Source organism: Opisthocomus hoazin, chromosome 2, assembly GCF_030867145.1.
Source record: "Opisthocomus hoazin isolate bOpiHoa1 chromosome 2, bOpiHoa1.hap1, whole genome shotgun sequence".
In the NCBI taxonomy this organism is placed as follows: Eukaryota; Metazoa; Chordata; class Aves; order Opisthocomiformes; family Opisthocomidae; genus Opisthocomus; species Opisthocomus hoazin.
Genome location: NC_134415.1, coordinates 28,023,803 through 28,050,919, shown reverse-complemented (window position 1 = coordinate 28,050,919; position 27,117 = coordinate 28,023,803). Strand labels below are relative to the sequence as shown.

Here is a 27,117-nt window from a genome sequence, read left to right as displayed (position 1 = left end):
TCTAGCATAGCTTTAATAGTCAAATAAACAGCTTTACAAAAATAGTCTATGTAAGGGAGAGGAAGATCTTTCAACTTTGTTTCCTACACATATTTCCAAAGGGAGATAGTTCTTGGGGTCCTGCAGGATCCAAAATGGAAGTTACTTCCCTCCCACCCTCCTCCAGGGTAGCAGGAGAGAACTGAGCCCTGGTTTTGGCACATACTCATAGGTGAGGTGATCTCCAAACATGTTGTAACTACTCTGCTATAATTAGTCCTAGTGCAAGGAGGTTCAGCTTCTGTTTCTTAAGTCTCTAGGGCTGGAAGAGTGTTTTTGTAGTTGTTGGCTGGGTTTTTTTTTAAGTAGGTGCAGTGGTTTGATCTTTCCGTTGTAAATAGCTCATACAACTAGTATGTCATGGCTGTCTAAACGTAGGCAAAATATACATGTTTTAGAAGCTCTTTTAGCTCTTGAAGTAGATATTGGCCCTTTGTATTGAACCACTTGTCTCTGATATTTTTCCAACGTTTGGAATCTTACACTGGGTTTAAAAAGAAAAAAAAAAAGCCTTCAGAGGAAGATTGCCTGCATGAAATGTCTGCTACAGAAATGCTTGTAGGACCTAACCAGAATGAGAAACAAAGAAAATACTGGCGTTACATGTGTGGATTAGATTGCCAGGAAACTGGACCATGATTAACTTCACTCTTGTGTACTGAAAACAAACTGAACCCCACACCCACACTGTTGGTCTTAGTCTTTAAAGTTTTGTTGGCAAAGCTCTGCCTTTTAGGAGTGGGAAAACAAGTCATACCCACAATAGACACAGTTACGCTGGCAAAAAGCTCAGTGTAGTCCCTGCCAGTTGACTGAAATCCTTTGGCATATGTATTTGATTCCATGCAAGGAAGAGGGTTGGCTACCCCTTCCCTGCTCCCCATCCCTTGTTCTCCAGCCCAGCAGAAACTGCGTCTCCACTAGTGGGATTCACGGAGATAACGCTGCCGGTGCAGTCCCTTTTAAGCGTTGGTAAGCCATTAGAAGAAGCTGCCATCATCTCAGATCTTATTTTGTTTCAGTAGATAAAGAGAAAAATGCTATCAGAGGAGCTAGAGAGATCACCTGGGTGTAGAAATTGCATGACAAGAGTAATGCAAGTCCTGTCAGAAGTGCCGAACCCTCTGATGAGATTCCTTGGGGTTTGTCAGTCTGAGTGCACCAACTTAACTTTCTCAGTGACGTGGTTTTGCCTGGAGGCAGCGGTAAACCAGCAAAAGATAACAGGACATCCTGGCATGACAGGGAGAAGATCTCGGGGATCTAGGTCTCCCAAGGCTGTGACTGGCTGATGTAGGCTATTACCAAGGGGAAGTTCCAGTTTTGGAGTGATTTTTTTTTTAACTGTTTGTTTGTTTTCTTTGTTAAAAAGAAAAAGCTGCATGGTTTTTGCACACTAACAACTGCTCGTGAAAGATAAGAAATTGCAGCAGCCAAAGCTATAGATTTATTGCTGTGGTCAATTTCCTGTTATTTTTAATGGGATACGGCCCCTGGACTTCGAAGCTGGTGAGCTGTATCAAAGAGACTGTATCTTGTTTCAAACCACTCTGGCTGTTGGGTTTTGAACACATACTCATAACTGGGGTTCGGGCTTGCTGCGTAACTTTATATCTGGTTTAAAACTTTTTTTTTGTGTGTGTGTGTGTTCATGGACATGTTTCAGCTCCCTGTTTACGGGGATTTTTAGGAGCCTTGTCCGGTTTGTTTTAAAGTGGTATTGTTTGAAAAGAAGAATTTGTGTCGAGCTTTGCTCAGCACAGGCAGTGGAAAACAAGGGCTACCTGATTGTCAGGGCACCTCTGTCCCGGCGCTCCAGCCGGGGTCACTGCATGGGTCGGAAATTAGGGAATTCTTGGCTGGCTGCTGGGAGAGAGATTCAGCCGCTTTGCAGTGCCTGAGTGGCTGGAACAGGGGGAGGAAATCTGGCTGGTAAACTTTTAGCAGATAAAATTCGGGTTAAAAAGCAAGGTTTTAACAGAGTGAAAGGAGTGTCATGTATCATTATTTTCCCTTGATTAATTTTATTTGGATTCTTTTGGCTATCTTCATTTAAAAACATTTTGAAAACTGTAAGTAGTCAAAATATCCCAGTGTTCTCATGTGTGATTAAAAATAAGGCAGCAGAAAATTGAGCCGGGCAATAACAAAGAACCACATAGGGAGTTAGAGCAGGGAGATCAGCTGGTCTGTAATTTATAAGGTCTTGGTAGGACTTTGAGATGGGGGTGTTAGTGCCCTGCATGGGATCCAGCATAACTCAAATTGTGCAATGCAGTTGTAATTTGGCAAGCTAAATTCATACTTGTAATTGTTTAGTGGCTATTTTTAGACTTCATAGTAAATTTCAAACCTGCCCTTTAAAAAATGCTTGGTTATTTTATTTTTCAGCTGGGCTTTCTTACAGACCTTTTGTTTTTCAGTGGGTATGAGTGGTTATTTTATCCTCAGACAATCTACTTAAATGAAATTTATTTTAGTTGTGTATACTTCAAATTTTTTATTAACCAAGAGAATTAAACCACAAGTCACATTGAACAATAGGAGCATTTCTGACCAAAATTTTACCAAACTTAAGGGCAAGGTGTATATCTCTTGGGATTTAACATTAGCAACTTCTCAGGTTGAACAGTAACTTTTCGGTGTCATTCCTTAAAAAGTCCTGAGCCTTGTCATACTTTTGATGTCATGATAATCCAGTTATTTTTTTCTTTTTCTGTCCTTCTGGGTAAGATGCTTTTGCCTTCTGTTAATGATATTGACAACAAATAAAAATAAACATTTAAGATCACCCCAACATTGCTAATTTGATTTCTTATGATAAATATTTGTGATCAGTACATTCCTGTGGGGAGTTTCTATGTGCAAGAGCTGAGGAAGCAAAATAAACTAAATTTTCAAGTCCAGGTGGACTAGAAAGTCTAAATAGGATTCAGCGTGCCTTGAGGACTGGTAAACTTTTGTCTGCTGATTCTGGATAAGAAATCAGAAATGCAAGGCATGTTTCAGTTCTGAAGGTGAGATAGCAATTCTTCTTTTCATGGATCTAATTAATAGTATATTCAAAGAATTAAAGTGATTTATAAATCGTGTAATACTACCTGAAGGTATATCTGAATTATAAAGCTTGGTCATAACTGAAACGATCTAACTCAGTTACTAGTTAGACGGTTTGTAATTCTGAAGAACCATATTCTGTTGACAGGAATATATTTTGCTAGCAGTGGACGCTAGTGACTTTTACATAGGGAGCACTGTTACCTTTAACAGCTTCTTCAGGTAAATATAAGGACCTTTTCACATCTTAGTTTTTGCACCAGTTTTCCATCGTTGATACTCCATTTGTAAGGAGATTTCAACCTCCTGCTCCAGAACCAATAACATACCGGGTTTTCTCCACTTTCTCTTTTTAGATGCCTGCCTTTGTTTACAGGGACCTCTTCACAGAGAAACAGTGTCCTATAGTGAACATAAGTATTTTCCTTTAAAGGTTTCAATCTGTTTGTTATGTTGCCTAGACCTAACGTAGAAATTAAACTTCAAAATTCAAGCATGCATGATTTGTTTTTACAGTTAGAATGGGAAAGAATTTATAGTTAGCATCCAAAATATTTTAAAACAGTGCATCTCCAGAGGTTTTCTGTAGCTTTGTGTCAACAGAAAGTGCATTCTCCACAGAAGCTTTTGTGTTGCCAGTTCTTATTTTTTAAAAATAAAAAGAATGCTACTTTTTGATTTCAGAAATCTGTTTACTAGTAGTGTCCAATGTTTCCTGGCTAGTTTGCTATCTCAAGCAGATCTGTTGGCTGCTTATAATGTTCCAGACCATCTACATTTATATCCAGATATATGTGACTTTCTTTTTTCTTAGAAAAGAAACAAATTTCAACTGTCTCTTGGAGTTTTTTTGTTCTGTTTTCCAGTCCGTATTCTATTTGGAATATTCATAGTATGTTTTATATGCTGGATTTTACTCCTTTTTGGTTGCAAGAACTATAATATGTGATGAAGGTGTGTTTGTATGCAATAAAACGATCTAGATGCTCTCTGCCTCACATTCTACATATGAAAATCTCTCAGCTAAATTTCTGAAGACTTCAGACCAAATTCTGTAAGCCAAACCACAATGACTTTGGGGAAAAAAATGCACATAAATTACATGCAGACATTACAGTTTCTTTCATAGTCATAATAACGCCAAGCTCAGTGCTTACTAACATGGCATAGGGTTTGAAAATGGCTTCAAAGGCTCTAAAGGCATTATCCTTCTCAAAGCTTTTCCATTTTCGAAAAATTAGCTTATCAAGCTGGCAGTAAGATTTGATGTCTTTGACTGCAGTCAGTCCATTTCAGGTGCAGAGCCCACAGAAGTCGTGTTTGCCTCATGGGCACTTGCCCAACTCAGTCCTTACTACTTTCTGCGCACATCGTATACTGTCATAGTTCCTTTCCGTATGACTTGTAATAACTATTTGTTTTGTACCATCTTTTTCCTTGCTGCTGGAGCAGGAGAACTGTTTGTCTTTCTATAATTAGATATCCATGGATACATACAATATTTTTCTCTGTTTAAACTTGGCAGTTTAAATTGCGTATGGAAAAGAAAAATGCATTCCACTACAGGAAGTCTGCATGCGGTATTCTTCATTTAGAGGAGAATAAAATGTTACATGGAATATTTCACTCTTTGTTCTGTAGAAGGAAAACAATACTTATAAAAGCAGGTTTACACTAATATCTGTAGCCAGACTCTTCCTCTGTTTTCGTTGCACAGCGTTCAGGGTACCACCCTGTGAAGGGCAGCTAACTATATATGGGATACTGCTAAGGCACATAATTTTAATACCACTTGAGAGTTTTTATGTCATTCCTGTCTTGTTTCTCCAGCTGAAAGAGGGTGTTCAAACCTCCTCAGCTGTGTGGATCATTATTTAATGTAGATCTTCTTGCCTGAACATCTCCCTTCAATTCTCAGGATCCCGGATAATCTTGTCTTGTGTTTGTAACTTCTGGAGACTCCATAGGTAGCTGTAGTAGTGGTAGGAAATTACATAGTACATTATTAACTTTCTTGGCTATAAAAGTAGTTAATTTTGTTTTCTGGAGCCCCTTAAGGTGCATAAAGATTGTTCCCAGGAAAAACAAAGTGAGAAATCAGGAGGCAATTTGACATCTGGGGTGGCAGGCAGTCTTGATTCTAGAATGGGCTACTTCATTGTTAACTTTTTGAAACAACTGTAATATTTTTAACATCTGTGCGCACACATACCGTTCTCACTTCTATGAGCTACTAGATGAACAGAAGTGAACCCTCGGAAGTTGATAGCAACATGCTAAAGTGACCTTATTTTCATGGAGTGGTATAATTGCTCTCTTCTGCTTTCTGAATAATAACCCGTAGAAATGGATTAGCCTGACTATTGAAAATGGATAGTAAGTAGTCATGTTGGACCTCTGTACTGAAGGAGCTAAAAGATAAAGTAGGATTTAGGTGGTTTCTAGCTTTGTTTCTGATCCATGGTGTGAGTCCCAGATTTTTGTGCTTTCTTTTCTGTTTAGAACACAAGTTAGATGAGTTAGAGTTGCTTTTTACTAGCTCTCTACAAAAATAAAGTAGAAGAGCTTTGGCTGCAGTGGGAAAGAAGTGCAGCCTGAATAGGCAAAGGAGTTTAGGAGAAGGGTCTGGGCTTCTAAATTATGTATGTTACATGGGATTCATGCCACTCGCTCTTTTACTTCTTCAGAACTTGAAACATGCACAAACCGGCCAACAGCTGGAAAGTTTTTTTGCCCTTTCCTGAAGGAAATGTTCTGAAGTGCTGAAGAAATGTTTTCTCTATGTTATTTGCTTATCTTCACCAACCTTTTTTTTTTTTCCTTCTCTTCTCTCTCTCCACTTTATGCCAGACAAAGTGATAGGTTTTTTCCTCTCTGCAAACTAAATACTTGCTTCAAGTTAAAAAAAAAAAAACAAAACCAAAAACCAATAAACAAACCAAAAAAATCCACAACTGATAAAAAGAGGGCTTTCTTCTCCTGTAAGGCTGAATACTTTCATTCCTCTTGTTAAGGAGAGGGTGCTATTTGAGTCTTACTAGCAGGCAAAACGTTGTTTAGCCCAGTGACCTGAACAAGGATCCTGCAATATTAACTTTGTCTTGTGGCTGTACTAATTAATTTATTTTAGTTTCAGTTGTGAAAACACGGTAGAAGATTTTGTGCTGCCCTTGTCACCGTCAGAAGATGTGTATCTGCCAGTGCATACGTCCTACTGCCAGCTAAAGTGATTGGTTTCCTTTAGTGTTTAGAGGTGGTAACAAAGGAGACGCTGAGTGAGTTGGGGCTGTTCAGCCTGGAGAAGAGAAGATTCCAGGGAGACCTTTACCGCAGCTTTCCAGTACCTGAAGGGGGCCTACAAGAAAGCTGGAGAGGGGCTTTTGACAAGGACATGGAGTGATAGGAGAAGGGGTAATGGCTTCAAGATGAAAGAGGGTAGATTTAGATTAGATATAAGAAAGAAATTCTTTACTATGAGGGTGGTGAGGAACTGGAACAGGTTGCCAGGAGAAGTAGTGGATGTCCCCTTCCTGGCAGTGTTCAAGGACAGGCTTTGAGCAACCTGGTCTAGCGGAAGGTGTCCCTGCCCATAGCAGGGGGTTTGGGGCTAGATGATCTATAAGGTTGCTTCCAACCCAAACCGCTTCCATGATTTTGAAATTCGTCTGTCATGAGTTACTGGTGTCAGGAAGCTGGCACACACTTGCTCAGGTAAGAACTGAAGATACCTGCCACTTCTATGAGTTAGATTCACTGCTGGTCATTTATGGTGCAGCTGAGTTACCTCTTTCAAAAGCTGTGAGCAGCCAACGCTGTGTCCTGCAGGAGCCGGTTGTTCAGATGGGATAATCTAGTTAGAAAGAGAAACAAATCCTTTCACAGCATGTCATTTAATGGTCCCCAGTGACATTTTATTTGCAAATTAATGATGATTGGTTTGCGCTGCCAGAACACCTGGTGGAGTAGGAGGATCACAACAAGAAATGGGGTTATTGGACTGTCTCTTAGATTTTTCTTTTTATGACCTTTTGTGATTCACTGTCAGTCTTCTGTCTGTGAGGGTTTGTTGCTTGGTTTAGTTTCGGGTTTTTGGTTGTTTTTTACCTATGAGCTTTTCTTCAAAATGCTGATTTTTTTCCCCCTTTCTCTTGCTTGATATAATTGTAATGTTTATGCTTGGATATTTTGCAGTATTCTGTTTCCAATTGAATTCTAGGCTTTGTGATTCTAATAATTTCATATTATTTTTGGCATAAACTGTAGTATTAAGGGCCAGCTATATTTTACTCTGACAAGTTTATATGTCAAAGTTTAGAAAAAATGACTGAAAATATGTAGCAGCTTGATTTTTCAGGATATGTAATCAGTGGTTGCCAATGAAAACTGGTATTATGAAATACTATAAGGATATGATCATATTCAATCAAATCTTCTTGGTTTGTGACTGAAGAGAAACATAAAGGTATATGAGTAGTCATTTAAGCACATTTCATCTTTCTTGCTTCCAGAAACATTCTAAAAATAGCCGGGTACAATAACAATAAATTCATTATTCTTACAAGGATATCCTGAATTTGACATGCCAGTATATGAATTTGAACTTTAGTCTTACTTAAAAATTGAGGTTGTTTTGAAGATAGCCCTCCAGAAGGATTCTCCTATTTATGCTATGTGAATGCCTGCGTTATATTTAGGCACTGAAAATACTTTTGGACTGAGTGTCCTGTATTGCTGCAGTGGGGGGAGTGCCTGGGGAAGGTAGGAGCTGTGCTTTCTTTCATGAGGATACTTAAAACTCTGTTCCAGTGATCCTGTGCCCTCTTAGAGAGCCAAGGCTGAACTCTGCTGCTTCCAGTTTCCCTCCCACAAGAGCAGGTTATAGACCTTCCTTACACTGAGGTGCAGGACAGTGGCTTGTTCTGCAAATGTAGCCTTTACTTATCTGAAAAGGAAAACTTCAATTCTGTCATAATTGAGCTGGATACCTTTCCAAACCAAACCAAGGCAATGTCACTTCTACATGTTGTCTGCCGTGTGGTGGGTTTGATTTCTTCCTTTTTTCATCTCAAGTAGTTCCAGTGGGAACTTGGAAATGGAGAACTGAAGTTCTTGAGTCAAATTTTGTATTGTTATTATAGTCTATGAGTTTCAAGAGAGAAGAGCAGAGCTGGTGCTATCTCTGAGCTGAATCGCACTTCACAGGGATTGTCAACAATTTGTGGGAGTTTCTCATTCCTTACTCTGCATGGTCTTTGTAATGGCTTTATCTGTCACTTCATCCCTGGCATCAGTTCTGTAAATAATTACCCCGTGACCCTTTGGTCCTTAGTAACTCTTTCAAAAGCACAGCTAATCATTTTATAAAAAAGGCAAACCAGTTAATTCTTGGCAAGTTTGTCTCGGAGCCTTGTCTCTGCAAATGGAAATGATGAACTTTAGCAGTAATAAACAGCTCGGGTGGAATTGCGGCGCATTGGCTGCTTGGCGGGAAGCACTTGCTGACACCATTGACTTGTATGTGTAGATGGTGCTGTAAGAGAGAAACATGCGTGGTGTTGTCTGCTGCATTGGTTTTATCACATACAGCAACATAGTATTCCACGATAATAGGAATTTGTATTACCACAGACTTGTCTGTGTGCTAAATTGCAGAATAAAACACACATCTTGGTCTGCAGTTTGATATCTGCTCAACCTGTCACCTTTCAGTGCTGGTTCTAGAAAGGCTGTAGTTGGAGGCGTGTCTCACTCCCACGCTGTGTAGATGCAGGTTAATTGATTTCACAGGGGTGGTGGCCATACTTGACAGCACTTCAGTAGGCATGAGTGTCTTCACAACTGTGAAGGACAGATCTTTGTTTTGTTTAATGCGACCGGTACATCCACATGGCATTGCCTACTTCTGCAGTAGAGCTGGGGATTATGAAATTTAATTTCCTTTTTCTTCAAAGTGGACGTAAACATAAGGTTTCTTGCTATCCATCTCGTAGTTTGTGGGCTTGCTGTTCTAAGTCATTTAGCTCCTTTATGACATGAGTGTGACTTGTTGTCCATGTCTGCATTAAGCTGCAGAGGAATGTGATTATCAAGTTAAAGAAATGAGATGCTTGCAACATGCTAACCAGAGACAGAATTACAGGAAGGGCTGTACCACGTGGGCTTTCTCCACTTGTTTTATTTTTGTTCCTTGTTTCTTCTCGTGCTTCTCCCTGCATTCCAGTTAATGTTGAGTGTAAAGGTTAGAGATACCTTGTCTCCTCAGACTTCTGCAAGTCCAATTAGTGACACCGAACAAGAGAACAAGAAATGTACAGAGAGATTGTTTAACCATTTTTTATTTTACTTCACCTTCTTCTGTTCTTGTGTTTATTTTCTTATTTATAAGTACAAAACCTATACTTACATAATCTATCTATAATATTTTTTTTGCTTGCCTTCCGTAGCATTTCAGTGGCCACTACAATGGATCAAAGGCCTATTTGTGCCACTTTGATATGCACATACAACAAATACACCTACCTGTGGTCTTACAGAAGATGTTTTGGTTTTGTGGAAGTTGTGTTTGGATCTAGATTTCTTTCATAAATTGTGCAACTTAATTTTAGAGTAACCTTACTGTTTTTAATACGAGAACTAAAAGTCAGACTAACTTCTGTTTTAAATGTGAGTTCCTTGTAAAGAACAGCAAAATAGGGAAAACGTTAATGTTAGATGTTAATGCTTGTCTCTCTCCATTTTAATATACAAAGTCTATTTTGTGAGCTAGGGAGGGTCACAAGCTTACAAGTCAGTTTTGTCCTTTGTTGCTTCAGTTGTATGTTAGAATGTTAACATAAAAGTGGATTAATCTGAGCAAGGAATAAAGCTGTTTAAAGAAGAATTTCTTTTCAGCTCATGACCTAGTAAAAGTTTCTGCAAAGCGTTTTTTCCCTCTGAAGTGTTACAAGGCAACTACCTTCTCTAATAGGGTCAGTTAATAAGAATTAGGCTTTAATCTCATTAAAAGCTGATAACCTCAAGTATGATTCCAAATAAAGCTATCATCATATGTAAAGGGTGAGTATTTTGTACAGGCTTATGCAAACATGCATTTGTTGAAGCACTGTGAAAGCTGAGCAAAGAATGACATGCCACAGTTTTTACAATTTATTAGAGTGGTTTTGTGTATAAAGCTGCAACTTGTATCTTACACTCCGTAACTAATGGAATTTTAGTAGCCTTTGGTGCAAAGCTGTTTTCTGTAGTAGAACTAACTACAAATAATATGTTAGAGGACGTAAGCAGCCAATCCAAACTTAGCTGTTATAGTACTGTTGTAACTAAAAAAGAGAAATTACACTTTTGTACAATGAAATAATATGGGATTACAGTCTGTATAATTCCTTCCTCTGTCAGTGCAATTAGCAGCACTTATTGGAATGCTGTGGAAGTAAATTCATAATTTTTCTCCCAAGCTCCTTTGAAAGCTTTTGAAAAACTTACTAGTGCTGAAGGATTCATATTGATGGCTTGAGTGGTATTTGAGGCATAAGAGTTTCCCTGTTAAAAATTATTAGAAAAAAAACATGACATCTGTTGTTAATAATATCTCAGTTCCTATGTGCTCTTCTGCTCTGTGAAAACCAGGTAGTTGTTTTCAAATCTTGTTTATCAATACGATCTGCAACAGAGATGAAGAAAGAACACAGAGGGCTGCTCACAGAGAGGGGTCCTTTTGTAGCCTTGTAATTCTGAGACATCGGTCAAAGAAGTCAGTCGATTCAAAGAAGATCCCTCCTACCCCCTGCTTTAGCCATAAATCTTACTTCTAAGTATTTTGACTGTTTCAGGCTCATGTTTAAGCCCACACAGTGGGCACTGGAAAATAATCCTTTAATACAGAAAGAAAAGTACCATTAGCTCATTTCCGGCAGCTATTCTGTATTTCAGATGAGGTGTTTTGCTTTCGAAACAAATGCAGTTATTCATAGACTGTGGCTGCGTAATTTACATCAAGGCCTATATTCAGTAAAGATAACAGATTTACTTTCTTCATGCATGTGCCCACAGTATAATCATCCTTTGATAGAACCTGAAGGAATTTTTTCAACATTTTGTAGCATCGATGTTGTAATGCACTGAGTAGAGAGGCTTCTTTTCCATGCAAGTTCAAAAGTTCATGTTATGATCTGGTATGAAATATCTACTTCTGTAACTAAATGTGCCCGGTAGTGGGTTAGGATGTATAGTGTTTTTAAATTTTGTTTTTCCTCTCTCTCTCTGCTTCTCCTCCACCCCATCTCACTTGGCTTTTGTTGCTTATCTGCAGCCACAGTTCCTCCATTGCATTGTCCAGGTTAATTGTCTAATACCTGCACGGGATTAACTGAACCTCTCTTGGGCCAAACCAAGTAGACCATTGCACCAAAATTCGAGAAACACGGACAAAGTTTTATTCTTACTGTCAGCCTGCAGGTGTGGGTCTTGCTTCACTTGGTGCCAGTCTGGTTACTGACAGCAGCGGGGGCAGCATGTATCTCATTCCTGTAAAGAAAAAGGCAGATTTACAGTGTGGAGGGGCCACCACGCTGTTTACAGTTGATTTGTTGCAAGTTGAGTGCTTCCTGCTGAGCTTTCCGCTCTTCCCCAGTTGTACATATGATTCTTTGGGTTTTAGAAGACAGATTTTTTAAGAAAACATCTTCTTTCCTAGTCGACCAAGGAATCCCCGTATGTTGGAACCGCCTTACATTAAATATGTACCTTTCTACTTTTACAATCTTTAGAGTTAGAGGTGGTATAGTGCATTCTGGAAGTCTGTAGTTATAACCCAAGTTTTCCCGGTTTCTGCTGATTTGAAAGATATAATCTTCCAAATATATATTTTAAAGGAAGCGAAGGAGGGAGATACACAAGCATGACCACTGTTTGACCAGAAATTGTAGAAACTCAGTTGTATAAGGCGTATTAAAATCAGAAGAAAGGTAGGAGCAGAAATGTCACACCTTTATTAAGTGCATAGGACCATATTTTGTCAGGGTAACACACCTTCCCAGCAGGGTCTCAGCTGAGAGCAGCACTGCGTGAATGCAGCTAGGCAGCTTCCAATCTTCATCTGACACTGGAGCAATGGTACCTGTGTAACGAGCTGCAGGCAGATCTTACAATCTCACAAGGGTGGTGGCTATTTGCTTCTTAATTTCCACGTACTCTTTTGTCACTGTCCTGTTGCAAAATCCCAATACAGAAGTGAAACTGCAACCAGCTCTTGAAAAAAGGTATTTTTTCTTTAAAGGAGAATAGGTGATGTTTGAACCTTTTTGTCTTTATTTTTAACAAACTTTTTATTGCATCATTTGAAATTGTAGAACAACTGGCACCAGTTTGTGCTAGTGTGTGTTTAACTAGTGTGAATGTACTGGACTCTATAATTTTACTCCATATCTGATTCAATTACTTGCCTCTATTAGAGTTATTGCATCTGCTTTTCATGTTATCCTGTGTTTAGAACTTTTATTTGCAGTTTTACTCATGTCTTTGTCACGTTACAGAATAATGAAAAGATGCTGGTGTTTTTCTGTGGTTTTTACTAAGCATATCCTTCACTGTTTTTATAATGGTTTTGCATGCCTATCGATCACATTTAGCAGGAACTGTAACCTCCTATAGTCACCGTAGGTCCTGCGAGCCTGAAGGAGTTGAAAATCTTTCACAAAGGTGACTGAGACAAACAATAAATGGTATTGATACTATGTTGCTGCTGATTGTAGCCAGTGGGATAAAAATAGGGACAAAACAAGTGAAGAATCCTGTCAAATCTTCTGAGAAGTTTTAAGGCACTTGGATGTAATTGATTTTAAATAGTTGTCTCTTTTTCTGAATGGTTTGTCCATGTAGAAAACCTAACCCATCTAGATTTTGCAATATTAACTCCTCTTATGGACATTCAATTACAGAATAAATTCTTTTCTTTTGAGAAAAAAATATAACGCATTTTGTTATCAATTTGCTATTTCAGAGAAAGTAACTTTAATTCTAATGTAGCTTTGCCGTACAGGAAAAATGGGAGTGTGTTCTGGGGAGTTCTATTGCCTGCTCAGACCAGGAACCTTCCTTGGGCTGTGATTTCACAAACTGCTGAGCTGACCTGACTGACTGCTGTCAATTACGGCAGAATTGCTCTTTTTCTTCCTTCTCTGAGCTATGTACGTCTGCTCTCTTCCCCATGCCAGGTGAGCTACTCATGCTGGGCTCCACCATGAGCTATTTAAACTCACTAACCAAGTTGAAAAGGATCCTATTCTATTGCTTAGTTAGGGAAGTGGCTCAGCCAGGAGGGGTTCCCAGCAGATTTCCAGAGCTGGCATAAGACAATCTGTGATGATGTACTCTGGAAAGAAATGGGCAAGGGGAAAAAAGAAAAAGAAAAGAAAAAAAAAAAAAGAGCAGGATCCCTCTCCCGTTCCTGACAGTAGTGAGCTCTTAGAAGAGACTGCGTAACATACGAAAGTGCACCTTGGGGACAGGTGCCATCCTGGACTGATCACTTGTGGCTGCGTCTCATTTAAGGTCTTGCAATAACATAGCCAAGGTGTGAGAAGGTTGCAAATGGTTGACTGCTGTACCCTGCACAGCTAAACTCTGCCATGGCAGGGGGGGGGGCTGCTGCAGACACCTAGCATGAGCAGACAGGCAGCATTACCTACTCGGAAAAGAAAACTACTGAGGTCTCGCATTTTGATTTGTTTTTTTTAACTTTAGAGCACAAAGTTCTACAAGGTGTACAGGTGAGTGGTAAAAATGCCAGCTTCATTACTGATATTCTTGTGAGTTAAAACTGACTGCAATGGCAACCCAAGCATCATTTAGATATGTTACTTTATGCAGGTGTCACTCCGAACTTGAATGCTTACACTAACTCAAAAAGTGTACACTAACTCCTTCGTCAGTAGTTGCATTATAAAGACTTGTTGGGTTGTTGAGGGTGTTCTGGAGCGATGAGAAAGGAAGCAATGGATGAGGTGCTAATTTGCAATTTGACAAGTTTGTGTAGTTTCTGTGATAGAGACTGTTTGGGGGACACACTGACTTAGTGAGATCCACAAAAATACTTGGTACTTGTGCACCTTGATGCAGAGGAGTAATTGGGTGACTGCCTGATAGATTTGTATCCACAAAACTCCATAGAACTGTTCTGTGGATGCACAAGAAAAGTGTTTTTACACAAAAAGAGTGGTGCTTTAGCAGGGGAGGAGAGGATAACAAAGGGTGTGCCTACTAACATTTATGCATTTCAGAGGCATCGAGTACATATTCTTGCAGGTGTTGCAACAAAAGAGAAGAAAGAAAAGGTAGAATTTTAACTGCTCTGAATTGGAGTGATTCTTTTGACTTTATTTAAATCTCTCTAGATGTTTTATTTGGTCTAGTGAAAGCAGAATCTGACCCAAGTGGAATACAGTGAAAATACATAACAACTTAGGTACAAAAAATCTGTTACAGCAAAGATGAATCTGATTGAAAATGGAAGTTTTCCTGGGAAGGGAAAGCTATGATCGAATTGGGAAAGTAGAAATGCTGAAACAATCTTTGATCTTTGGCAACTGTGTAGGAGTGTCTGGTGATGCACAGTAGCAGTAACAGTAGCTGTTGTCTTTTGCTTTGAATGTCCTAGAGAGTCCTTGGCATCTGTTCATGTACACCAGTGCGGGATCTCTGGATGCTTAGAGACTTTTAAAAGTTCTGCATAGGATATTGTAATACTTATAAACATGAAATTAAAGTATAATTTGACTCATTTTCCAGAATGTAGAGGTGAGAATGTTATCGGTTTTATTATTATTTGGATTAGGGTTGGAAGGGACCTTATAGATCATCCAGTTCCACCCTCCCTGCCATGGGCAGGGACACCTTCCACTAGACCATCTTGCTCAAAGCCCCATCCAGCCTGGCCTTGAACACTTCCAGGGAGGGGACATCCACAACTTCTCCAGGCAACCTGTTCTAGTTCCTCACCACCCTCAGTAAAGAATTTCTTGCTTATATCTAATATAAACCTACGTTCTTTCCGCTTGAAGCCCTTGTCTTATCCCTATATGCCCTTGTCAAAAGTCCCTTTCCAGCTCTTTTGTAGGCCCCCTTCAGGTACTGGAAGGCCGTAATAAGGTCTCCCTGTGGCCTTCTCTTCTGCAGGCTGAACAACCCCAACCCCTTCAGCCTTTCTTCATAGGAGAGGTGCTCCAGCCCTCTGATCATTTTTGTGGCCCTCCTCTGGGACCCGTTCCAACAGGTCCTTGTCTTTCCTGTGCTGAGGGCTCCATAGCTGGTCACAGGACTCCAGGTGGGGTCTCACCAGAGCAGAGTAGAGCGGCAGTATCCCCTCTCTTGAGCTGCTGGCCTTGCTGCTTTTGATGCAGCCCAGGATGCGGTTGGTCTTCTGGGCTGTGAGCACAGATAATTCTTAAATCTCCCCAAGAAGATTTAAATGCATGGGGATGAGGTCCACGTCTTGCCAGGGACTGTATGAAAAAGTACTTGGAAATAGTGGCTTTGAGCAGAAGGCTTGTATTATGGAAGAGTTAAAAGCCCCTTTCATCTGTCCAGAGATGAATTTGACTCCTGAGAGTTTATCAGGCTTTATGGGAATTCCACCCATAACTGGGTGGGATACAGACATCTTGTCAGGTACAAAAATACTCCTTGCCATGCTCTACCTGCATGAAACATTCACATGAGAGCAATCAAGGGAGAGAAAGCTGTTTCACAGCAAGAGATTTCCTCCTTCAGACAGAACTCAGCTAGATGGAGATGGACTGTGCCAGTCGTCCTGTCTCCCGTACACTGTTATTTTTGTTCTTCCCTGAAAACTGTAGGCTTGCGCACCACTTGTAGCTGACATCAGATGCTGCGGTCTCGCACCCAGCCCAGGGTTACATACTTCTGTTAGGTGTGCTGCTGCTCCTGCAGTGCTAGGAATGCTGGAGGGGTGCCACGCGCTGTTGGTAAATACAGGCTGCCGTTTGACAGTAATTGCTTTCTTCCCGGAGTTTCAGAAATTACATACAAAAGCAAAGGAAGTGAGAGAAAGCATTCCGCTTTAAGTGCATTTCATATCAGATGTGTTTTTTTCTTTTTTGCGCTCCTTTGAATGTGGCACAGATAAATATATGAAATCTGTAACAGAGGAGCAAGTCACCTACTTGGAAATGTCCTGAGAGTTATCTTGGCCTTAGTTATTCATAAGCCTTTCTTCTCTCCTGGACTTCAAATAAATTTAAGGAAGCAGGAGAATGCCCTGTGACTGGAGCAGTGTCCTTCACCAAACAAAGCAGCTTCTGCCATACGGCCTCTTCCCCGTGAAACACCTAGCAGCTTCCCTTGCACCCTTCAGTCTGTCTTTTAAAACCACTAACAAAAAAATCTGTCCAAGCCCGGCTGAGTTTGGGAGAGTGAAGGAAGAATTTTTTCTATTTCTGGTTTCTTTTGGTTTTAGGTTTAGAAAAGGTGCAAAATATTAATTTACTTGCTTTTTGGGTACTAGTGGTTTGACCTAGTTTCACTGTGATGTCTCATAAAGAAAAAAAAATTACTGTTTTGGAAAGGCACATATTTTTATCTGCATCAGGTAATTTAAACCCTTCAGGAGATTTTTATGTTTTATACAGAAACTAACCAAGTTTTCTTAAAAATCAGAAGCAATTCTGAGTTACATATCGCAGTGTGAATCTGGCTTAACTCTTCATGCAGGACTGGCCAGTGAAGGAGGTAGGTTGTTAACAGGTACTGTTACTGCTCGGGTCATGATAAGCCTTTTTCTCTCTAAAGTACTACAGCTGTGCTATCTGCAGCTGGAAGTTGTTTCAGTTTGGTGCCCAGCATTGTGCTTGGAAGATATTCTTGGTTATATGAGATACGTGGTTTTTGCTGCCTCTGTGTACATGAACAACAGCATTCTGTTGCTGAACGGTGGGGGAGTGGTGCCTCTTGAAACTTCCTCTGTACAGGGAAGCGTTTCTTGCAAGAATGCTCAGTGATTGCTCCTCTCCCCCTTTGCAAAATGCAGCAGTGTTGTGGAGGAATCAAATACCATTGGAGAGATCACACATCCATATCTGCCGCCTTTGCACAGGCCATATGCTGGTAAGGCTTCCACGTGTAGTATTGCGTGAAACAAGTAAATATGTCTTGAGCTGAGACATGGATGGTTTGTGTCAGGCTCCACCTTTAAACTGCTTTCTAGTGAAAGCTGTTAAGAGAACTTAAGTTGTGCTTGGAATGAGATTGCAGGTTAAAGGTTTAGTTTTATTCTGTGTTAAATCTGTTTTCATTCTTTATTCTCTTTTGTCATCTTCAGTCTTCCTTGTGTTCCTCACAGCCATTGACTTTATCTATATTGCTTTTTGAAGTAAATAATTTTAGAAATAGGATTCCGTTGTGTATGATAGCAAAGATGTTGGCTCATGGTTCAGGTTTTTTTTCTTGGTTTACTGAAACAGGAGAATACTAAACTTTACCAAGAATCCACTGAGACATGGTGTCTCTTCACCTTTGTACTGATGAAACTGCATTTGGGATAGATGCTTTTTCAAAAAGCTGTTTTGATATTACATTTTGTACACAGTGTTTGTCATCAAACTATTTTAGGAGAAATATTTTGCAAAGTGAAGCTCAGCTTTCAAATGAGCAAGTGCTCAAAGGAGTTAAAGGTTTAAAATACAGTCAGAGGACTCTGCTGGCCTGGTCCTGCACCTGGCATTCACGTTGGGTGGGGGGACCCTGAGTGTGCCTCTATGCCTTAATGGCCCTGACCAGCCTCACCTGGGGCTTCCACCCCACCCTCTGCCCACAGGTCTAGGACCTCCATTCCAGATCAGCCCAGGACTGTCAGCTCCTCTCTGAGCTCTGTGGTTGGTGGTCTCCACCCTGTCTCCTGTTGTCCCAGGTGGCCCCTGGACCTGGGTCAACCCCTGGGGCTGTCAGTGGACCTATTTCCAGTGCCCAGCTCTGCTCGTCCGGCTCATCTCCCGAAGGACGGTGCTGAGTGAGGACAGTGCCCTGCTGTGGTCACCCTCAGCACCCAGCTCATCCCCTGGCGTGGGCAGCCTGGCTCCTGCTGCTGCCTGGCAGTGCCTGTGCTTTTGTACCGTGCTGGCATCAGCGCACGCTGTCTAAGCGTTACCAAAGTCTTGGTCTCTCAGACTGTTACTTTCTGAGATACTCGACTGTTTTAGTGCCAGGCTTTTGGTTTTCAGAGGGATCTTATTTCAGCTTCTGATTTTGAGGTTTTACTTTTTAATTGATATTCATGTCATGTATTAGTGATGGCTCGCTTATAGATGAGTGATTAGAGGGGTAGGTAAATTGTGCTTCTGCAGAGTTGGTTTTTTTTTTTTTTTTGGTAGTTGTGGTTTCTGGGACGTGGTAGGGCACATTTTTTGTTGTTGTTGTTTTATATGCCTACCAAGTATGTACTTTAAACAAAGGGAACTTCTGTTTAGCAGAATGTTTAAATTCCCAAGCTTGTGCTCCACTAAAAACCTTGTTTAGTCCGGCATGCTTGTTAAAGTAAGCTTAACTCGCAGAGAGCAGTTGATACATAAATTTCAGGTAGAAGGAGGAATCCAAAACAATCAAAACATGGAACAAAAAGAAAAAAGTAAAAATACCCAAGGTTCACAAAGACTGTGGTCTAGTTTCTTTCCAGAAGAAGAAATCCTGAAATAGAACATGTCAGTTTAAAAGATGTCACTTCTATCTCTTTCACACCTGAAATAGTATTAAAAGAAATCCTTTCTTAAAAGCAGAATGGCTTCGTGGTTATCTGAGACCTTTTTATAGGCTTGCTTTTGTTTCATTTTTTTTGTTTTGCTTTAATTGTGGTGAAAGTGTGAGTTTGAGGAGGAGAGTGTTGCGAACGCCTGCATAGTTTGGTTAACTTGGTTAGAGACATTTTTGATCCTTGGCAACCCTTTAACCAGGAGAGGAGATCTTGTGATGAAATAATCCTTCATTTTGAAGACAAGACTCTTCTGTCTCCAGTCTTCTGCGTTTTTTTAGTTGTCTATGAAATAACTGTGAATAGAAAAGGATGCTCCTGCTGCTTTTAAGATTATACAAACATAAAGAAGCTAAATACCCCGTTTGCTTTAGGAACCTGTAAGTGACCAGGGTCTTTGAGACCTTATTTGAAAGCTTACCACAAGCTTTCTGAGTGTCAGCTTAACAGACAACCCAGGTGGAAAGTTTGTCAAATATCCAGAAGAGGTGTAAACAGAAAAGTTAGACACATGCATTGAATTGAGAATTAATGGTTGTTACAGTCTGGACCAATCAGAGCCAGTTTAAACTGTCCCAGCCTCACCATCCCAATGTGTTCTTTAACTGGAAAGTAGTTTAAGTGTGACATTTCATGTAAAAGAACTGTCAGGGCATTAGTGTATATTTAAGTGAAATGAAAAAGTGACCCAAACCCTGTTACACCAAGTGCGTCCATTAACCCGTTTGTATGTCTGCGTCTTTAGAAAGTGGTGCTGGCTGATTGTCCTCAGCGGAATTGAGGGAAAACTCCTTTTATTTTACTGCTTCTTGAAAAATGGAGGAAATATTGGCCTTGTTTACTTGAGCATATGACACAACTTCGAGCAATTAATTTGTAATCCATGTCAACATTTCTGTTATGCAGGAATTGGTGGTGTTTGCACACACGTCTTCTGGGATGGCTTCTCCTGTGATAACTGTAGTGTTCAATGTGCCTGGTGAGCAACACCAGTCACTTTTTTTTTTACTAACATTGATTTACTCTTTAGGCTGCTATTAACTGTATGGTTACTGTACAGAGGATGGCTCATGTTCTGCGAGGAAATGCGTGCAGCTAGCGGTAATGCAAGAAAAGATTTTTTTCTTTTTAAAATTGAATTGGCTAGCTAAAACTCTCAATGTGTCCAATTTAGAATAATCCGCAAAGTCAGAGACTGAAGAAAAATGCTGTTCTTGATAAGATGTCGTCCTCCACACCCTTCCTTCTTTGTGATTTCCTTCCATTCTTTCCACTTTTCAATTTTGTGCTCCAGTTTTGGATAGGAGTATAGGCAAGGTAATAGCCAAATAGTTGGCATGGGGTTAAAGCATTAGCCTGGCCTGTGTGTTTTAGTACATGGATCTGCTGCCATTCTCCAGAGTGGTGTTGGACAAGCTGGCAAATGTTTGTTTCAATTCCTTTTCTGTGAGTCCTGGGTAGCACGTCCCTGCCTCATCAGGTTGTTGTGAGGATGTATTCGTGTGTCTTTGATGGCTTCGGATGTTACAGTGATGCAAGGTGTAACAGTTCTCTCTTGCAATCTTGTGAAAATAATACATTATGTCTGTACCCACGAGAGCTAGAAATGGGAGACTGAACCACAGCAGCTAATTTGATAGGTTTGTTTGCACTTCAGTCAAATAGCATGTGCCCCTTCTCAAAGTCTCTAGGCTTTGCTCTGGTAAAACTACTAGATATCAGGGTAGTTGCACACCAAACCAGTGAGAGGTTGCTTGTGGGTTTTTTGTTGTTGTTTTATGTTGCTTTAACCCCATAAAAAAAGCCAAGATATACTGGCTTTGGAACATACACTTCATCAAATATGTGATAGCTATGTTTCTGGTGTAATGACTGTAATCACTGTAGTCAATTGGTCTGCTTCTAATAATCTCCATAGCAACTACATTCAGTAAAAAGTGAAAATAATGGATTCATGCAGTTCTGTGCCAAATGACACATGTGAGCAATGTACTGTTTGAAATGTCACATCCAACTAAATGATGCATACTCTACTGGCAGTGCTTTACATTACTTCTCTTAAGAAACAAGGAAATGGGAGCTAGTTTTTGTTTGCAGTACTACTTGTTAAGAGAAACGGACTTTTAAATGCCAGTGTTAGTGTCCCTCCATTGCTTTCTCTGGAATATTCAAACAAAACCTGGAAGGCTTGGTAGCAAGTAATTTGCTTTTTATTTCATTCCTGTCTGCGTGTGGAAAGTGAGATTTTGAAGCTGATTATGCCAGTGCAAATGCTTTGAATTGGTTTAGCTTGAACCCGCTCCTAACTAATTTTTATTTTTTTTTTTAAAAAAAGAAGCATATCTCACAGATGAGGATCATAGCTTCTTAAATGTCATTATTTCTGTATCTCTAGTTCTTCTGTCTGCTTTATATTTTGGCTTAACAGTTGCATGTGTTCCTGATAAATTTTAGGAGTAGTAATTAGAAACAACATCTAGCATATGTGTTCTTCTCCTCCCACTCAGTTTTATCCTGGGCTCTGACAGCTGCTCCTGCTGTTATTCATTCCACCTGAAAGGACAAAATGCAGAATTGCTTTGGAGCTGAAAGTGAGCAAAATGTCAGGGGTTGCCCCAGAGTTGCCTTCGCTGAAATGGCTGGGGTGCTTCTTGCCTTTCACATGCATGCTTTAGGGTTGATTTTTCAGAGGTGCTGAGCGCCTGCATTTCCTGCTGACTGCAGCCAGCCTTTCTTCTTTCAAAATCGCACCACTTTTAAATGCCACTGTTCCTTAGCTTTTTAAACTAGCTTTCAAAGCTGGCCTGAGGGCACCAAAACTTAACTTCAAGATTATGTTATAGACCCCTGTGGTGGGGGTAATGGTGGGAGAGTTAGCACCTCTGGATGTGTGCCCTGCAGAGTTGCTGTTTGTGCTGAGCTTCTCAAAGAACTGCTTTGCAGTTAAATCCCTGCCTTAAATTCAGCGCCAAAATAGAATTTTGAAAGATGTGTTGTGTAAGGTGTTCTTGTGGGAGACATAGTATGTGCCTAGCAGTCCTGTGTATGGACGTGTTTATTTTATGGTTTTAAAAGTGACTCTTTAAGCTTTTTCTTTTCCACTAATCTTTTGGAACATCGTATTTCACACTTAACTCTACTTATTTGTACGTATTTTGCAGGAACCCCTTGAAGCTTGCCCTGGGAATGGACAGCTACCTCCATTTCTGGAGGAGAGTAGTGCCAACTGAAGAAGCCTTCAAGGCAAGTCGACAAGTGTGCTGATAACTCTCGGAAGAGTACAGGGAAGGAGCAACCTTCCAGGCCGACAGCCATGCCTTTCGGGCTGAAACTGCGACGGACCAGACGCTACAATGTCTTGAGCAAGAACTGCTTTGTGACGAGGATCCGTCTCCTGGACAGCAATGTGATTGAGTGCACCCTCTCCGTGGAGAGCACGGGGCAGGAGTGCTTGGAAGCTGTCGCTCAGAGGCTGGAATTGCGTGAGGTAAGAGTAACCCAGGAAAGACCATCTGTCACTGTATAATTTGACACATTTTTAGCTCAGGCAGTCTGTTTGTTTGAATTGTGCTGTTCTCAGAGCTGGCCAGATACGATCAGCAGCTGGAGCTTGGACAAACATATTCTGGTTGCCTGAAAACTGAAGGCAGAATGGCACTCAGGGTTTTGTGCTGTTGCTCATTCATCATAGCTTTGAGAGCTCTTTATAATACGAAGATGAGGTTTCTTCTTTTCTTAGAAAACGATGGGTGATACTTTCTGAACTGGAATGTTGAGGGCCAAGTTACAGTAACTTTTATCTGAATGTAACCCTGGTTTTACCAATACTGTTGGTTGAATTACGCCAGTGGGAAGGAGACCACTGGCTTTTAAATATTCACCTTCACATAAATATATTCTTGTTATTGATATATTGAAAGAGGCAACAGTTGTGTTACTAACAGAAGCAACTGGCAACAGTTTGAGGATGGTAAGTTTTTTTTCTTCCTTTTGTTTAACTGAAATATTTCACATCTGAAACTCTGAAAGGCTTCTTTCACATTCCTAATGCTTCTGAAGAGGCTGAAGCAACCCAGTCTTACTTTATTAAAGAATAAAATCCTTTATTTTCTACTTCTTGCTATAAAGTTCAGTGTTTATTTCAAGTGTTGAGGCCTTTTTAGAAATGTCTCTCCAATGTGCATGGCGCAAATGAATGTCTTTTCTTACTCATCTTTTGCACACTCCTTACAAGTATCCTGCATATTTCTAGGCTTTTGCAAATCACATGTTGAAAACCACTGCCTGGAAATTGCTGCATTTTCATCTGACTGTCCTGGATGATGCTTTCTGTAAGCACAGCTCGCAAATCTAATAATCTTGCAGTGTGTTACATTTGTTGGTCCACAGCACTTTGTAGTGGTGGCAACTGGAAGGTAGCACACAAATAACTAGTGCAGATGACAACTAAACAAAAACTCCTTTTTCTACATCGATAATGATAAAGAATGAGAGAAGAATCTCACTGTGGGTGTGTGCAGAATAGGCAGAAGAATATGCAGGCAGGAAGGAATAGGGCAGAGAGTCAGAATATTGCATAGTGATTTTTTCATACTTTGTTTTTTTTTTTTCCTGTGGGTTTTGGTAGAATCATCTTCCCCCTTCCCTCTTAGAGATGAAGATTTCCCAGTACATCATGGTTTGTTTTTTTTTTTCCTGTTGGTGATGCTTTAGGGTGTCCTTATAGAAAGGTTAGGTCCTTCCCTTTCTTTCCAGTGCAGAAAGGAGTGAAATGAAGCGATTCTCCTCATATTCCTTGTGGGCTTATCTACTTGGTGCAGCACAAGTCTGGGGCCTAATGATTCTCTCTGGAGGTCCACCTGCATTTGCAAACAATAGCTCCGCCAGCGGGTTAGCATTCTTTTCCACAGAGCATTTTGTGATTTCAGAATGTGTTTTGTTCCACTTTGGAATGAAGCCTGAAATTTCAAAATTTTCCAGAGAAAAGAGACTGGACAGTAGAGTAGCAAAGGAAGTTGTTTTGGTTAGGGTTCAATTTTGAGGGGTTTTCTATTGCTTTATTTTTTTCATTTTCAAAATTATTTGTGTCATGCAAAAAAAAGTATGTCAGCACAAAAAGTTTGTGTTTCAAGATAAAAACTATTTAACAACACAGAAGAGAATGCTTTGATGTTGTTGGAACACTTTCCTCTGCTTTCATCACTCTCCACACTTTTTTTCTAAACAAAGTTTTGGCAATGTTGAACCAATTTTATAAAGTTCAGATTTCAACAGTACAGCATTTTTTGACAGAAGAAGGTTGGGTTTGGTTTTTTTTCTTTTTTTTTCTGATTGATTCTGCTAGCATGCATCCATTGCTGCTGTAAGTATTTAGGAGAGAAAAGGATTACTGACCTCTTTTAAGTCTTAGAGGGTCTGCCTGTATCCTCTTCTGCTCCTTTCATGAGGAGTAATTGGAGCGAGCAAGCTTGGTGGTGCTGTTCCCTCAGACCCCAAATCCAGTTCTTGCTCCGCCACTCTAGTTTTGCTGCCATGGTTTGTAGGGAAACAAGGCTGATGCAGTCATTTGGTGACTGTCCTCTTCCCTCTCTAGGGTTACCACCGTTTTTGAACTCAGTGGCCAATCAAATTCTACAGAAGGGTCAAAAATGCCTTGATAAAGCTCAAATTTCTACAAGATTTGTGCAACTGGGTAGCTGAGTAGAGGAGAGAAGCCCATTAAGTGTACCAAGGAGAAAATCCTTCTAAGTGTCCATATTGGAGGGAGACTTCTTAAATTCCCCAAAGGCAGCAAAAACTTCAGCTGGAATATGCCTTTTCTTAGAAATCTTGATAAGCAAAGTACAATGTACAAGTAAGGAAGAAACTAAGCTTCATTAAATCCCACGCTTATAAAACAGTACTAAAATCCTGTTTTTCTCCTTCATGCAGTCTCGGGTAAGAATATGTGTTCTCTTTAAAATAAAAATAATTTTTTGTCCGATACTTTAGTTTGGTCTTATGTTTAAATACACCCCAGGTGTACCCCAACTTTTACCTTAATGTTAGGAATACATCCATGTTTCAATCCAGCCGATTTCTTAGAAATAAAGAAAAAAAATGTCCAAACCCCCCCTGCTAAAAAGCAAAGCTGTTTGAAATTACTGTATGTATTGTTGTGAAGGGCTGTCGATCATTATACCACACATGACTGAAAACAGTATCTAATGGATTATGCATATTTCTATTTGATCTCTGGGGAATGCAACTCCCTCCCTGACTGAGTCAGAGTTCAGGAATAGGTCAGTAGAAAGTGTAGCCATGTAACTACTGTAAAATCAGGTATTACCCTTTTCAGCAAAGCTCTTGACAATGCATCAGGTCTTCTAGTTGAACAGTTACTGGTTCCAGTAAAATGAGCTCTTATGCCAGCATTATGTAGAAAGTAAAGATGAGAAGAGGGGAGGAAGGGAAAGAGAAGAAAGACAAGGTCAGAAACGTCAATTTATAATCTTGCATGTATGCGCACAGGTTATGAAAAGGATTTTTTTCCCAATATAATGGCATTTTTCCCTTTAAGCGAGACTAAGTAAACCTGCTTGAAACAGCAGGGTAATCTGTACAGATCTGTGGAGAGACTTCACCTCTCTTTCTCCTTTTTGTTCTCCTTAATTCACTGTATAAAATGATAAAAAGTTTAAAGGTAGAACGTTCTGACATATTGTAAGGGGAGGAGGCAAGAAGGTCCTTTCCAACCAAAATTACTCTTTTGAGCTGAATTTTGCAATGGCACCTCCAACACTACAACGCTGCAAAACCCAAATGGAAGCAGGACGGTGGGCGGAGCACTGCAGGAGGATGCTGACTGCTGTACAGGGTGGCTGTTTGCTGCCATGCTGACTTCTTTTTTTTGTGCCCTAGAAGGTGTTCCCCGCTTTGTAGGGCACAGCTGAAAACCTGTGTTCGGCAGCCAGGTTGCATTGAAGTTTGGTTTGATTTGACTCATCTTGCTAGTGAAGCTGGGGTGGGGTTCAGGCAGCGCTTGGACAAGAGACCTTCTAGGAACAACTGGCTGCTCTAAATGGCGCCTTCCCTCTGTGCAAGCACCCTGCGATAGCAGGGTTTAATGCTTTTTGCCCAGAGGAGCTGGAACTCTGCCTCTTTCTCAAGGATAAATGTTTAGATGACTGCTTAACTAGATGCTTTAATAAACACTGAGCCTGTCTCGTTGGATCCTTTTGAATGAGATTTGCTGGTTTAGTAAGTGTCTGTCATCTCCTGTTGTTGACAATTCTGCTTTCTTTTCCCAATATAGAGGCTGGGCTTGGGAGTATAGCTAAGTCGAAGTCCAAAACAAATATGTTGCCTCCTGAACTGGCAGCTGTAATGTTGTCCTTTTTAAGACTTCTCAGCACAGGTTTTGTGTATCCAGTTTTCTTTTCTGACTTGCCATATTTCAAGGATCACCTTTTCACGTAGTGTCGTTGGGGAGTACAGGTGCTCTTGTTCTTCTCTGCTGCTTTAGCAAAGGACCGCAGTTCCTGGAGGAGTGTAAGCCATTTTCCTTGTACCACGTATGAAGTCACGTGTGGTAGGTGAGATGAATTTTAAAACCTTGAAGGAAAATGCAAGTAAACCCTCTTCCAACAGAGCTCTTTGTGTATTTGCAGATTAGGCAGACCAAAAGCCCTAGCAACTGAAGCCCTTTGTCTGCAGAATGGATGTGTGTGCATACATTTAGTGTTATGACAAGCTTTCCTTCAATATGTATCACCAGTCTGTCAACTACAGCTGGAAGAAGGATTCTTTTTTTCTTGTTTTGTTTTTTTAGAAGTGAAAGCATCGTTCCCTTTCTTTGACACTTTGACTGCTGATGTACCTTCTAGAGCAGCCTGGGTTACTTCAGAGCCTGCCATGTGTAGGTGTAGATGTTTATTCTGTGAAAACTGGAGTGAAGTCTGTGGTTCACTTTGTACAGATGGGCAACCAGACCAGCTTTTGAAATCAACCTAGTTTTCAGTCAGCTGCTTATATAGAAAATGATCCCATTTTTATATTCCCTCATCTAATTTGTGGGGTATCCAAACTGTAAAAATATTTTGTGGGCTGGAGTGTATGGCAACGCATGGCTCAGATTCTGTAAGGCCTTCTGGACAGTCATATGCCTGGTCATAGCATACTGAACTTGATTGTCCCACCATTTCCAGTCCCACATTCATACTTTCCTGTTTGGGAACTACTGATGTTCCTAGGGAAAAGAGTCTCTTCAGGCATTACAGCAGTGGCTG

At 40.4% G+C, this 27,117-nt stretch overlaps 1 protein-coding gene across 1 annotated transcript in view; it reads left to right on the top strand.

Moving 5' to 3' along the window:
• The window catches only part of PTPN14 (protein tyrosine phosphatase non-receptor type 14), a 121,530-nt gene that overhangs the window by 22,077 nt on the left and 72,336 nt on the right, over positions 1-27,117 (top strand). Inside the window, exon 2 of the mRNA XM_075412986.1 lies at positions 22,012-22,337. Coding sequence (XP_075269101.1) covers positions 22,164-22,337 — 174 coding nt within the window. The 5' untranslated portion in view covers positions 22,012-22,163. The remainder of the gene's footprint in view (positions 1-22,011; positions 22,338-27,117) is intronic.